The sequence below is a fragment of the Austrofundulus limnaeus genome, unplaced genomic scaffold (genome assembly GCF_001266775.1).
Source record: "Austrofundulus limnaeus strain Quisiro unplaced genomic scaffold, Austrofundulus_limnaeus-1.0 Scaffold17, whole genome shotgun sequence".
Lineage (NCBI taxonomy): Eukaryota > Metazoa > Chordata > Actinopteri > Cyprinodontiformes > Rivulidae > Austrofundulus > Austrofundulus limnaeus.
The window spans coordinates 691,327-703,337 of NW_013952419.1; the positions used below are offsets into that span (position 1 = coordinate 691,327).

The following is a 12,011-nucleotide window of genomic DNA, read 5'->3' on the forward strand; positions in this document are numbered from 1 at the left end:
GATTATAAATTGTTAATGGACTGAGAGCCTTTCTATCCAATCAGGATACTGCAAACCTTTTATACTACAATCTGTGCCCTCATTTACACATTCATTCATCAGCACTCTATGTCTCTCTACTGAGCTAATCTAGATAAATCATTTTATAGGGACTAATCAGTGCTTTGTTCATTTATCTATCTATTGAGAATGTTCTGTAGATCAAGTGAATTAATTAATCAATCAATTAATCAATTTTGTGATTTATTTTTTTCTTTTTCTTTTAAATTCACTCAACATTTTTTTTAGTGTACGTCATCGCGTGTCTTACGTGCTTGCGTGCATTTGCGTCACTAGCTGTGTGTTAGCTCGTGCTGCTAGCAACTCGGTGAGCTAGCCCTTTTCAACCAGGCTCGGTTTGTGTGCCAGAGAACAGCTGTCTTCAGAGGGGAACCGTCGCTCCTGTTACACGTCGGGTCTCTATTTAATGCCAAAGAAGATGTCCGACTTTCAGAAAACAGTCTGAAGCTAACCAGCGCCAAACAGACGGGGAAGCTACGCTTTTAATAACGCTTTCCTCGCTGGCATCCTGAGGAGGAAACCTCTGAGATTTTTTGGACTGGATGCGGAAGGAGAATATGAGGCAAGCTGTGTGACTAACGCTAACCCTGAGCTATGCTGCTGGGATCCAAAATCAGAAGGAAATTAATAACTGTGAGCACAATTAACAACTCTGTCAGCTTGACCAGAATTAGCATTTGCGACACGCTCTCTGTAGCCGACCAGTGGGTATATTTGAAGAGCTGTCTCTTGTATTAAAAATACCTTGTGTACCTCTGTACGGAAAGAACGTAAAACAGTGTAGACTGTAAGGCCAAGCATTAGCCGCTAACCAATTTGCGTCTATAATTTTTAAAGAGGTTTTGTCAGCCGTTTCATAGCCGTGTTTATGTCTTTTTTATATCCTGTTTGCATTTACAAAGACCACTGAAAACACTGCTGTTTGCTCGGGCTTTGGTTTCAGAAATGCACTGAGTTGTAAGCTAAGCTAAAGCTAAAATATCTGCTAGCCTGCTAATACCAATCTGAAAACTTAATCTAGGCTTGTAGCTGTCACAGTTTAGACACAAAATTTCATATATTATATTTTGAAATTTGAGATATGGTTATACGTCCGTCTTATTGTGTGCCTTTCTTTAGCTGCTTGTAAATATTATTTTTGTCATGCTCGTAATCTAAAAATCTGTTTTTCACTTTCATTATGCGGAGCAAGTCTGACAACAGTGGTTTAAATTGTCGTTTTAAAACGACAGGATAAGAAAAGAAAGAGATAACCTAACAAGTATAAGATGTTCTAGGAATATTAGGGTTAGTTTACAGGTTTTTAACACTTAAGATGTTGTGATTGTTGGTTAAAATTAAAGATTGGATGACTGGTTTCTATTACATCATTTATATATGTGACTAGGTTTGATTTGTCTTGCAGATGAATGTTTCTTCATACATTAATTTGGATGCCAATGTGCCAAAAACTCTCAATCTTGATTACCCAGAAGGGGTTGGGGTAGAGTGCAGCAACCTCTGTAGAGAAAGGGTGCAAAGGCTGGCAGAAGAATATGCAAGGACCCTCAGCCTCAACTGACATCTGTAAATACCCCCGACACAGAACTGTTGTCCTTGATGAAACSGTCTTGGTCACCATGCTGTCCCCAAAAGAAGTGCCATCATAGACACGGTTCACCGTGGCTCAAACTGCTGCACAGTTTCTTTGAGCTGCATCCTTTAAGGAACCATTGCAACATTTGTCCAACCTAACTGTGGAGATGGGCTCCCAGGCTCTTCAGATATTGCGGCAGGGTGTGTGGGCTTCACTCACAGGGGGCTGGTATGTGGACCCCCATCAGAGCACGTTTTCCAACTGCTTCCACCTGTACCTTTGGATCTTTCTCCTGGCTTTCCCCTTTCTTCTGTACATGGTAAGAACTTTATTTTCCTGCAGATTGTTTATGATTGCACATTAAGTCAGAGAGCTTTCCTTGCTGAAATGCAAGCTGACCAGTCACTGTTAAAGATGTGTTTCTCATTTTTTTTGTACTGGTCAGGCTCTTCCTCCCAGCTTGCTGGTGGCGGGTGCATACTCTGCTGTGGTCGCCGTCTTTTTTACCGCCATCAAGGTGGTGAACTACCGGCTCCACGCCATGTTCGACCTTGGAGAGATTGTGGAGAAGAAGCAGGCCTCGCTCACAGCCGACGCTCCGAGAACAGAAGAAGGAGATGAGGGTTCAGGAGCTCACMATGGGAATCACCACAGGCAAGATGCTCTTCTTACATCACTTTTTGTGGAAAAGCATTGCAACACTTTGACGTGTTGAGTTCTTATATTATTTGCAGGGATAGTCACGTTGGTGTGGAGATGACCGTGTTTCGGAAGGTTAACTCCACGCCCCCGGTTCGCTGCAGTTCCCAGCACTCCCTGTTTGGATTAAACCAAGTGTCGGTGAGAGTTGTGTCTCTTCTTTSTTTCTTGTGTTCTATTTTTTTTTGTTTTGACACATAATCAGTGCCTTCAACAGCAGTTATTTTTGGTGGTTTTTTAATTTTCTACCAATTTGCAAGAAAAGTACACTCTAAAAATGAAATGTTGGATTTACTTAACCATGTTATTTTACCTGCTTCCACTTAACTGAGTTGAGTAAATTCAAAGCAACATATTCATGTTCTTTGGTTAAAAACTGGTATATTGCTTTGAATTTACTCAACTCAGTTAAGTGGAACCAGGTAACATAACATGGTTAAGCAAATCCAAAATTTCATTTTTTACAATGTACGTTTATTGTGGCTGCATAAAGACGTCTTTTATTATTAAAGTCAAAAACTTAACGATTTAATGTTTCAGGAGTTCTTGCCCCAGATGGAGGACTCGGGAGGGACTAAGGGTAAGCATCCGTGTTTTTAACCTTTTTTTTCTAAGATTAAAGTCTCAGGTGAAACAAAAAAAATCTAAAGCATTTCACAAAACAGTTTTACTCTGTTTGCYTTTTAAGCGTCATTGTTTGTTTTATTGCAGATTTAAAAGAATTGTCTCAGGAGCAAGGAAGCAGCAGTGTAATCCTGACTTCAGCCCATCGTGAGATTGTACAAAAGAGTTCCCAGGACATCCAGAGTAAGTCTGCTGTTATTCACTGATCTGCAATGAGCTTTATTCCACACCAAGCAGCATCTAATCCTGCCTGTATAAAAATAACTCAAAGCATACCAGTACACGCATACAAATCCATTCATGAAAGGGATTATTTTTAACCTCCTCTTTGTTCTGCAAAACCAAATTTTAATGTTGCAGCACTTTTCAGAGAGCCTTGCATTCTGATTTTTTTATTTTTATTTTTTTCATCGCTTGTACTTCTCAGGGGTTCCCAGTTCGATCCAGACCTGCATTGCCACTTCTCTGGGAAGAGAGATCCCGGGTATCATGGGAGTATCAGGAGTGTCAGCTGGACTTGAAGAGKCTGGAGACTGCTTGTCCATTCCTCCTTCACCCTCGAGTCAAGAAGATGGAGGTGAGAAAGAGCAGATGGAGGATTCGCCGGAACAGTCMTCTCATCGGCGTCCTGAGGGAAATGGGATGGGAGCGTATTCTCCCCTCGGCCCCTCTGCTGAATCTGAGAGCTTGGGAGACACTCCTCTCAGCCCTCTCATAAAGAGCAGCTTAAGCGAGGAGCTAAGTGAAAATCTGATGGGTTTAGGTCTGGACCCGGGGGCGTTCGCACCAGGGACTGAGCAGCCAGGCAGCCGCAGCGGAGTGGCACTGGCTGCTGGATCCACAGACAGCTGTTTCAGTGCAGGAGGCGCTACGACAGACCGCGAGACACTAAGTACTGTAAGCAGTTACCGCAGTGAAAAAACTGATTCGACTCYGCTGGAGAGCGCGTCGCTCAGCCAGCCGCAGCCTGCAGATGGACAGGCGTCTGCCTCGGCACCAGCGATGGGTTCTAATGTTCTCAACCACACAGAGGATCCAACAGGACTGGGTGGCAGTGATACTGACAACCTGTCAGACAGCGTGCTCCTTCGCTCCCCTTCCAAAGAATTATCCATCAGCCAGGGGCTAGACCGAACACTTGTTGAGGGAGACGATTTGCCGTCTGTACCTGTTGATATTGCACAGCCCCCTCCTCTCCAGAACTCCTCCCCTTCAAGTAGTGGACACTCTGAGYTTTGTGATTTAGACAGGAATGTTGCAGGTCCTCCTCTGCCCCCTCCTCGGCAGGCCAATTCAGTGCCTTCAGGGCTGGCCCTGGGACTAGTGTGTTCTGAGCCCGCCCTGCCCATATCCTCCACGCCCCTGCTCCTGTCCGAGGAGCCTGCTCTCCAAACCCAGCAGGTCGTGCGTCCTAAAGACTTGAAGCTGCTGCGGGCCGGCGGCGGGAGCATGGGCCACAGGCCGGGTCGGAGGAAAGCTCCAAGGCGGCGAGCAGGAGCAGGCAGCAGCAGCTTCGACTGCGGCTCCTACAGGCGTCACCACAATCACAGACAACACAGAGATTATATCCCGGTGCGCAGCCGACTGGGCGCCAAAGCTTACAGCGAAAGTTTGTTTGAGGATTCCAGCGATGAGGACGACGCAAGTGACATGAGCGCTGGTTCTAGTCTGGGTTCTCAGCGCAGATACAGCTCAGATGAGGATAARGACAACGACGACTCGAGTTCCTCTACCTCCTGCTACTCTTCTGACCACGCCAACACGGACATGAAGACCCTGCTCTCCACCGCTGCTCAACTCCCCACCCAGAGGGAAGGGGATTTACCCGAGCCCCCTGGCCCTGCTCATCCCCGTGCTGCTCAGCGCTCTTCAAGCACAGCTAGTGCTAAGACTCACGCAAGAGTACTAAGTATGGACGGAGCYGGCGGCGCCCAGAGCAGCACGGCAGCCACGCCCACCACTTTACTGTCAATGCCCTCCACCTCCACCCCAGCACCACGCACGCTCACCATGTCCAAGTCTGATCTGGAGGCCCGCACCATACACACCGAAGGCTTCTCTGGGGGCCATCATCATCGGCTGGACTCTCTTGGGGGGTCTTGGACCGGCAACCAGATGGGTTGGAGGGCAGGAGAGCTGATTGAAGAGGGAGCTGTAGGCGGAGGTGAGTTGGTCACAAATCTGCGGCTTAAATATGTTTTAATCTGTTTACCTAACTTAACCTMATATGAATGTTTCTAAATATGTTACTAATTAATTTAGTAAATAGATTGGTTGAAGTCAAGTTTTCTTACTGATAGTGTTTTACCATAAAGATTTATTTAGCTTGGAAGAAAATGCAGAACTTTATATATTATAGAAACATGATGCGCAGAAAGCAAAACTGTTTTTTTTTACATAACCAGTTAAAATGACAAAATTTTACAACTACAGTTCAGAGCTGAACATTTAGGATCCTCACACAACTTTTTAGAGTTGTTTTTATTCCGCTTGTTATTGCAAAACAGACAGTAACGTTGATCATAAATCCAGTGAAAACTTGAATTTGTGGCTTATATGGACACGGTTTCATCATTGTTTGTTATTGAAAGCATAAAGCTGTCATTTTTTGCATTTAGTGGCAAAGAAGTTCAGTCAAATTTATTTATAAGCACATTTAAAAAGTGCTGTATACAGAAAAGGTGCAGGAATAAATGAGACGATAATATAATACAAAGAAAGAACAATCATAAAAAAACAGAACAGGCTAAAAAAAACAAACTTAAATGAGGTCATAACCCAGTCTGATTTAAGTGCCATGGAATAAAACCAAGCATTTAAATGGTTTTTAATGTGTTTATGTTTTAATGTAACAACTGTGTACTAGAGAGWAAATGTTCTGTAGATCACAGGTAAACCATTTCTACTTAAATTATATTTTTAAATGATGATTTGCTGTCAGTAAAACAACACAGGGAAGAGAAAACCCCTCCCTCTTCTTAGTACATGAAGAGGGATGTTTTAAAGTGTGATTATTTAAAGTTTTGAGTGACTTCAGATTCAAATATATGCTCTAAAGCACAAAACATTATTCCACCTTTAAGACATCAATTAGCCACATTTAGTTTATAAATGTGAATCAWCTTTAAATATTCAAGCTTAATTCAGTTTTTACATACATTAACAGGTAAGTTATGATTATTAGTGTTCAGTAAACCTTTAAAATGGTCAGTTGTAAACAGGTTAAACCAGGTCACAGTTTAAATGTGTGCTGATGGAGCTTGGTCTGATTTAGTAAAAACCGATGCTGAAAGGTAGATCTGTGTTGATGTAACTCAAAACTCTCCCCTCCAGCTTTGGGTCCAGAGGACGGGAACAAACACGAGTCAGTCAGCAACGTTAAACGCACCCAGGCAATACGCAGGAGGCACAATGCTGGGAGCAACCCTACACCTCCTCCTTCAACCATGGGATCCCCTCCCAGGTTAGTCAGGCAGGCAAACACGAGCCAGAGTTCTAGGTCTCTGCAGAAATATCAGCAAGTTTTAAGAAAACATGCAATGGARGTTAAAAAAGACTCWYGTTTGATCAAAAGATGGGYAAAAAAGCCTGGAATTAGATCACGAACAGTGCCAAAATATTTCCTTTTCTTTTCTCCTGTAGCCTCCAAGACCTTCAGCGATCTCGCACCTCCTCTCATTCACGCACACGCACACTTCCCTCAGCCTTACAGTTTGCGTCTTCACTCCTCCTGCCCCGCAGTGGCATCCACGAGGCCTCCACCTTTGATGACACGTCAGAGGGAGCTGTGCACTATTTCTACGACGAGAGCGGTGAGTCGGTGGTTGTTTGAGACAACAGCCCTCTGAGGATAAAGGTTAAGGCCACCACAGTTTGTGGTCATTCTGTTGCGTTTTACATTCATTTATTTAGTTTTTTTCTCAAACCACAATTTGTCTCACAACACTACCAAAAATAATGTCTTAAAGGGGCAACATCATGTAAAATCTAATTTTTTGAGATTTATGTCATGTCATGACATTATTCCTTCATCAAAAATGTACTCAGAGTATTGCTTTGCCTCATTCATGCATGTTTGAGAATAATATTGGTCCTTTTAAACCATCATCTCAGTGAAGGAGCAAAAAAGAAATCCATCCTGTTATAAAGTAATTTTCTGTTTTTGTTTAATCTTGCTTTAATTCTTTAAAAAATGATTAGTTTGAAATGTTAAAACCAGATGGAAAAATCATAAACGTCATATGTTACTTGGCTAATATTCCCAGTCAAAGGGATTACATTTCTGTTCTTTTGTGTAACAGGAGTAAAAAGGTCCTACACATTTGGACCTTCTGGAGGTGGATATGAGGACCCAGTTCAGTAAGTAAAATCATTTCACTCACTTTATTTTGGTTTTCTAAGACTGCAGTTTAAAGTGAACTCATTGCAGGGAAAGAGAGAGGCAGTCCCAGTCCTCCAGCTTCACCTCCACTGAGGTCCAGGAAGGGGCACCGGTCCTGTCCATCCTCCAGCCTAGACCAGTGGTTTTACAGGGCATGCAAGTGCGCAGGGTACCCCTGGAAATGCCTGAGGTTAGCAGGTCTTTTGTGTTTTACCAGCCAGATTCTTCCTGGTCCTTTGTATTGAAATTATTCATCAGTTGTTTAATTGTGTTTCCAGTTTGATCTGGACCATGAATCCCTTCAAGAGTCCCATGAAAACACTCTGATGATCGAGGAGAAAGCCAAACCCAAACAGTACTATCGGTTCTGGGTGCTGCCTGGAAAGTGGCTGAGGGTTCGATACGACCGACTGGCTCTTCTGGCTTTACTGGACAGGTGAGACAAACTGTAGGACAGGTGAGACAAGCTGTAGGACAGGTGAGACAAGCTGTAGGACAGGTGAGACAAGCTGTAGGACAGGTGAGACAAACTGTGGGACAGGTGAGACAAACTGTGGGACAGGTGAGACAAACTGTGGGACGGGTGAGACAAACTGTGGGACGGGTGAGACTTTAATTCACTTAATGTTACTTTTATTGCAGAATTGTCTTTAAAAATGGCCAAAAAAGTTATGAATAACTTAAAACTGCATTTCAGTTACATTAGAGTTACACATAAGCGGTGCACAGCATGCGCAATCAAAAAAAAGAAAAAGCGCACCAGATGGAATGTCATAAAGCTCCCTTGCGTACCTAAGATTGTACCTGAGATTGTGAAAACAGCTAGCAGGGTCGCAAATGTGACCTGATTTCTTAAAAACAAACAAAACAAAAAAAATCCAGCCTCACTGGTGTGACTGGATCGTCGTTCTGTCGGAGGAGGACAGCGGGGCCCTGATGTATGAGGATTAAACAGACACTGCTTTCAACGAATCAGATGAACTCCAGAGCTGTTTTATCCAATCAGAGCAGAGCAGGGCGGGACTTTCAGTGAGAGCAGTTTTCAGCAGCAGCTGCAGCGATCAGTCCTGACATCTCTCCTGCACTTTCCTCTTGAACTACCAGAAACGTTGGTCTCTAAAACCTAACTTTATATTAAATATATGTTCAGAGCGTTGTTATCGAACAGATCTGTCCAACTTTGCGTGACTAAACTCTCTCCTGAGAGACGGGAACTCGCCTCAGCGCGCGCAGGCTGTGAGTCTTTCTGTGAGATTCACTYTTCGAGTTCTTCTAAACCATATTACCTCTAACAGAAGAACATTTATTTACCCCACATCAAAGCAAAGATGAGTCTCTGTTTAATGTCACCCCCATCCAAAAAAATAAAAACTTGCCATGTTCTCTAGGTGAATGAGTTTTAAATGTCATTTAAATTTATCAGAAAGATCCACAAATTTCATTCTTCAAAATTTTATGAAAACAACAAGGTTCTTGATGTGGTAAACATATTTACATTTAGATTCATACTGTGACACAGCTGCTCTGGGATAAATGTAATTCAATAAATGATAAAATATGAAGAGTAAATAATTTTAAATGTTTACATGAGCTGAAATCATCTAAATATAATCTTTTTGAATAAAATAGTCTTTTAAAAAAGAAACCAGTCTAACAAAACATTTTTTCCTTTTGCAAAAGACAGATATTTGCTACTTGGTCTGGAGAGTGTGGAAAGCTGGTATAAACTAGGCCAAACTACAGGAGCTGTACATCTCAGTGTCATGTGTAATCTAAGACATTTAAGCATGAAATGTTCAGTTTGAGATGACATATGCCCATGGGTCAGCCCGTTGGCCACTTAGGTAGTTTACAAAATTTATGCAGAGATAAAAAAAAAACAAAAAAAAATACTCTGATTTGGCATGATGTCCTGAGACGTTGCCAGCTAATAGAAGGAGTCATAAAACAGAACAGGGTGATAATAAATGCCCTGACACCCCTCTAGATAAATGTGTTAAATGGGTTAAGGAAAATATGAGGACCAAGCAACAAGCCCAGGTTCTCCCCTGAGAACCAGACCAAACATTTATGTGCAACCCTGGTTATATATATTAATTTTTTTTATATTGAAATTCATCTCAGAACTTCTTGCCTTTTAAAATACACAAAAAATGAACAGAACTAGTATCAACTATCTGTTGATTTTATTCTGTGTTTGTATGCAGTACAGTGTGAATANTTTCCTTTTGCAAAAGACAGATATTTGCTACTTGGTCTGGAGAGTGTGGAAAGCTGGTATAAACTAGGCCAAACTACAGGAGCTGTACATCTCAGGGTCTTGTTTAATCTAAGACATTTAAACATGAAATGTTCAGTTTGAGATGACATATGCCCATGGGTCAGCCCGTTGGCCACTTAGGTAGTTTACAAAATTTATGCAGAGTAAAAAAAAAATAAAATAAAAAAACTCTGATTTGGCATGAAGTCCTGAGAAATTGCCAGCTAATAGGAGTCATAAAACAGAACAGGGTGATAATAAATGCCCTGACACCCCTCTAGATAAATGTGTTAAATGAGTTAAGGAAAATGAGCACCAAGCAACAAGCCCAGGTTCTCCCCTGAGAACCAGACCAAACGTTTATGTGCAACCCTGGTTATAAACTTCTTGCCTTAAAATACACAAAAAACTAACAGAACTAGTATCAACTATTTGTTGATTTTATTCTGTGTTTGTATGCAGTACAGTGTGAATATAACGAATGCATGTTTTTTTAAACTAACATTCAGTTTGCAATGGTCATGAATAAATCCATGTTGTTCTTCAGTCGTGTCAGTGGCGTTGTGTGTTTTAGGATAATTAATTACTGTGTATTTTATCTTCAGGAACCGCAGAGTGGGTGAGAACGTGTTTGCTGTGGTGTTGGCCAGTCTGGTGGCCTTCCTGGGGTTCTTACTGCTGCTGCAGGGCTTCTTCAGGGACATCTGGGTCTTCCAGTTCTGCCTGGTCATCGCCAGCTGCCAGTACTCCTTACTGAAGGTACCTGATTATTGAATCTATAACATCTTATATGCATTAAATAATTATTAAATATAGATGTTATCAATCCACTAATAATTCTTCAGATGTGCAGTATAGTTTTCTTTAGATTATTGGCTTAGATTTTMTATTATCCACAAACTAAAGTTCCTCACCTGTGTGTTGCAGAGCGTACAACCAGATGCAGCCTCTCCCATGCATGTGAGTACAGTTTTTTACTTTATAGCAGGTGTTTAAGTGTTGATTCTAAATTCTCAGATATTTATTTAACCTCTGACCTGCAGAGGTCAAACTACACCTAAAATACAATAACACTACACTTTCATATCTACTGTTTCTACATCACTTTTCTTTGCGGAAGCTTTTTGTTGTGGGAAAATACAATTTATATGTTTACCATCACTGAAATACATGTGATACACTTTTGTTATGTGATCCTAGAAATGTATTTAGAACAAAAACTGAAGGAAAAACGTATTTTTTTCCTGGTTTATTTGAACAGGGTCATAACTGGATCATCGTGTACAGTCGTCCGGTGTATTTCTGCTTGTGCTGTGTGATGATCTGGATCTTTGACCTGTCTGGACGTTCTGGAAGCATGCAGCCATTCTCCCTCTACGGTGTCACCTTCTTCTCTGCACACTTTCTGCTGTGTGTCAGAGATATGCTGATTGGTTAGTTTTTATGACCTTTTTTTAATATCAACTTTGCAGCAGGTGTGTAGGTCACCATTCTTGAAATGATAAAATCAGTTTGATGAGCAAATTTTTGTTTTTTATTTTATTTTTTTGAGATTTGTTTTCTTCTTTTCTCCATAGTTTTTGCCTTGTGTTTCCCGGCCATTTTCCTGTTTGGGTTGCTACCTCAGGTTAATACTTTTGTGATGTGTCTGCTGGAGCAGATCGACATGCACGTTTTTGGTGGAACTGGTAAGAAAAAAATCTACACAACTTTACAGTTTGGGTCATGAGATAAACTGTTTAGAAACCGTACACAAACACGTCCAACAGTTTATGTGTGTAGTTGTATTTACTTTACCTTTTTAGGACCGTTTCTGTTATAAACACCTACCTTGTCAAGACCAGTGACCAGTCTTAATGTGGTGGAACTCCATTTTTGGAGAGTTAGGGTTGGGATAGGGGTCAGACTTGCCGGARGATTGCTCCACAGAGTTGGTAAATCCCTTYGGAAGTGCACTCTCGCTCAAGACCAGGTCCAGTCCTCGAGAACTGGTTCCTATCTTTATAGGAAGTGCATGGTGGACCATTGGAGACAGCCTGTTGATTTGTATGTTCTGATTTGTGCTGTAAGATGTAGTGGAGTACGGCTGGCATATTCCTGTGAGTGTAAGTACTGTTTGAGTAGAACTCAGATAGTACATTGAGTGTTTGTCATGTGCTGTGCTTCGGAGAGTTCAGGGAAGGGAAGGGAGGATTAGACAGAGGAGGGTGAGTGTTGGGCAAGGGGTCAGGAATGGTTGAGGCTGTGGTTTGGTATGTGTATACTGTATATAGGATGTTTACACTGGAGTTAATCTAAAACCCCTTATCTAATGGTCAGGTAAGGGGTGAGAGTTAGGCTGTAGAATGACTGGAAATGAACTGAAGTCAATGAACGGTCCTGATAAGGATGCTAATATGGAAAAACCCGTA

General features: G+C 41.9%; 1 protein-coding gene across 3 annotated transcripts in view; it reads left to right on the plus strand.

Annotated features, from left to right (window-relative positions):
• The first annotated feature begins 337 nt into the window (after positions 1 to 337).
• The window catches only part of LOC106514060 (pecanex 3), a 29,115-nt gene continuing 17,441 nt past the window's right edge, over positions 338 to 12,011 (plus strand). For all 3 annotated transcript variants that reach the window (XR_001309858.1, XM_014003154.1, XM_014003155.1), the window contains exons 1-16: positions 338 to 693; positions 1,466 to 1,955; positions 2,082 to 2,290; positions 2,371 to 2,476; positions 2,876 to 2,915; positions 3,047 to 3,142; positions 3,387 to 5,123; positions 6,293 to 6,422; positions 6,602 to 6,771; positions 7,261 to 7,318; positions 7,389 to 7,530; positions 7,619 to 7,776; positions 10,206 to 10,359; positions 10,528 to 10,560; positions 10,862 to 11,033; positions 11,178 to 11,288. Coding sequence is in view for 2 of the 3 variants with exons in the window: in XM_014003154.1 (XP_013858608.1) it covers positions 1,803 to 1,955; positions 2,082 to 2,290; positions 2,371 to 2,476; positions 2,876 to 2,915; positions 3,047 to 3,142; positions 3,387 to 5,123; positions 6,293 to 6,422; positions 6,602 to 6,771; positions 7,261 to 7,318; positions 7,389 to 7,530; positions 7,619 to 7,776; positions 10,206 to 10,359; positions 10,528 to 10,560; positions 10,862 to 11,033; positions 11,178 to 11,288 (3,469 nt within the window). In the remaining variant the exon portion in view is untranslated. The remainder of the gene's footprint in view (positions 694 to 1,465; positions 1,956 to 2,081; positions 2,291 to 2,370; positions 2,477 to 2,875; positions 2,916 to 3,046; positions 3,143 to 3,386; positions 5,124 to 6,292; positions 6,423 to 6,601; positions 6,772 to 7,260; positions 7,319 to 7,388; positions 7,531 to 7,618; positions 7,777 to 10,205; positions 10,360 to 10,527; positions 10,561 to 10,861; positions 11,034 to 11,177; positions 11,289 to 12,011) is intronic.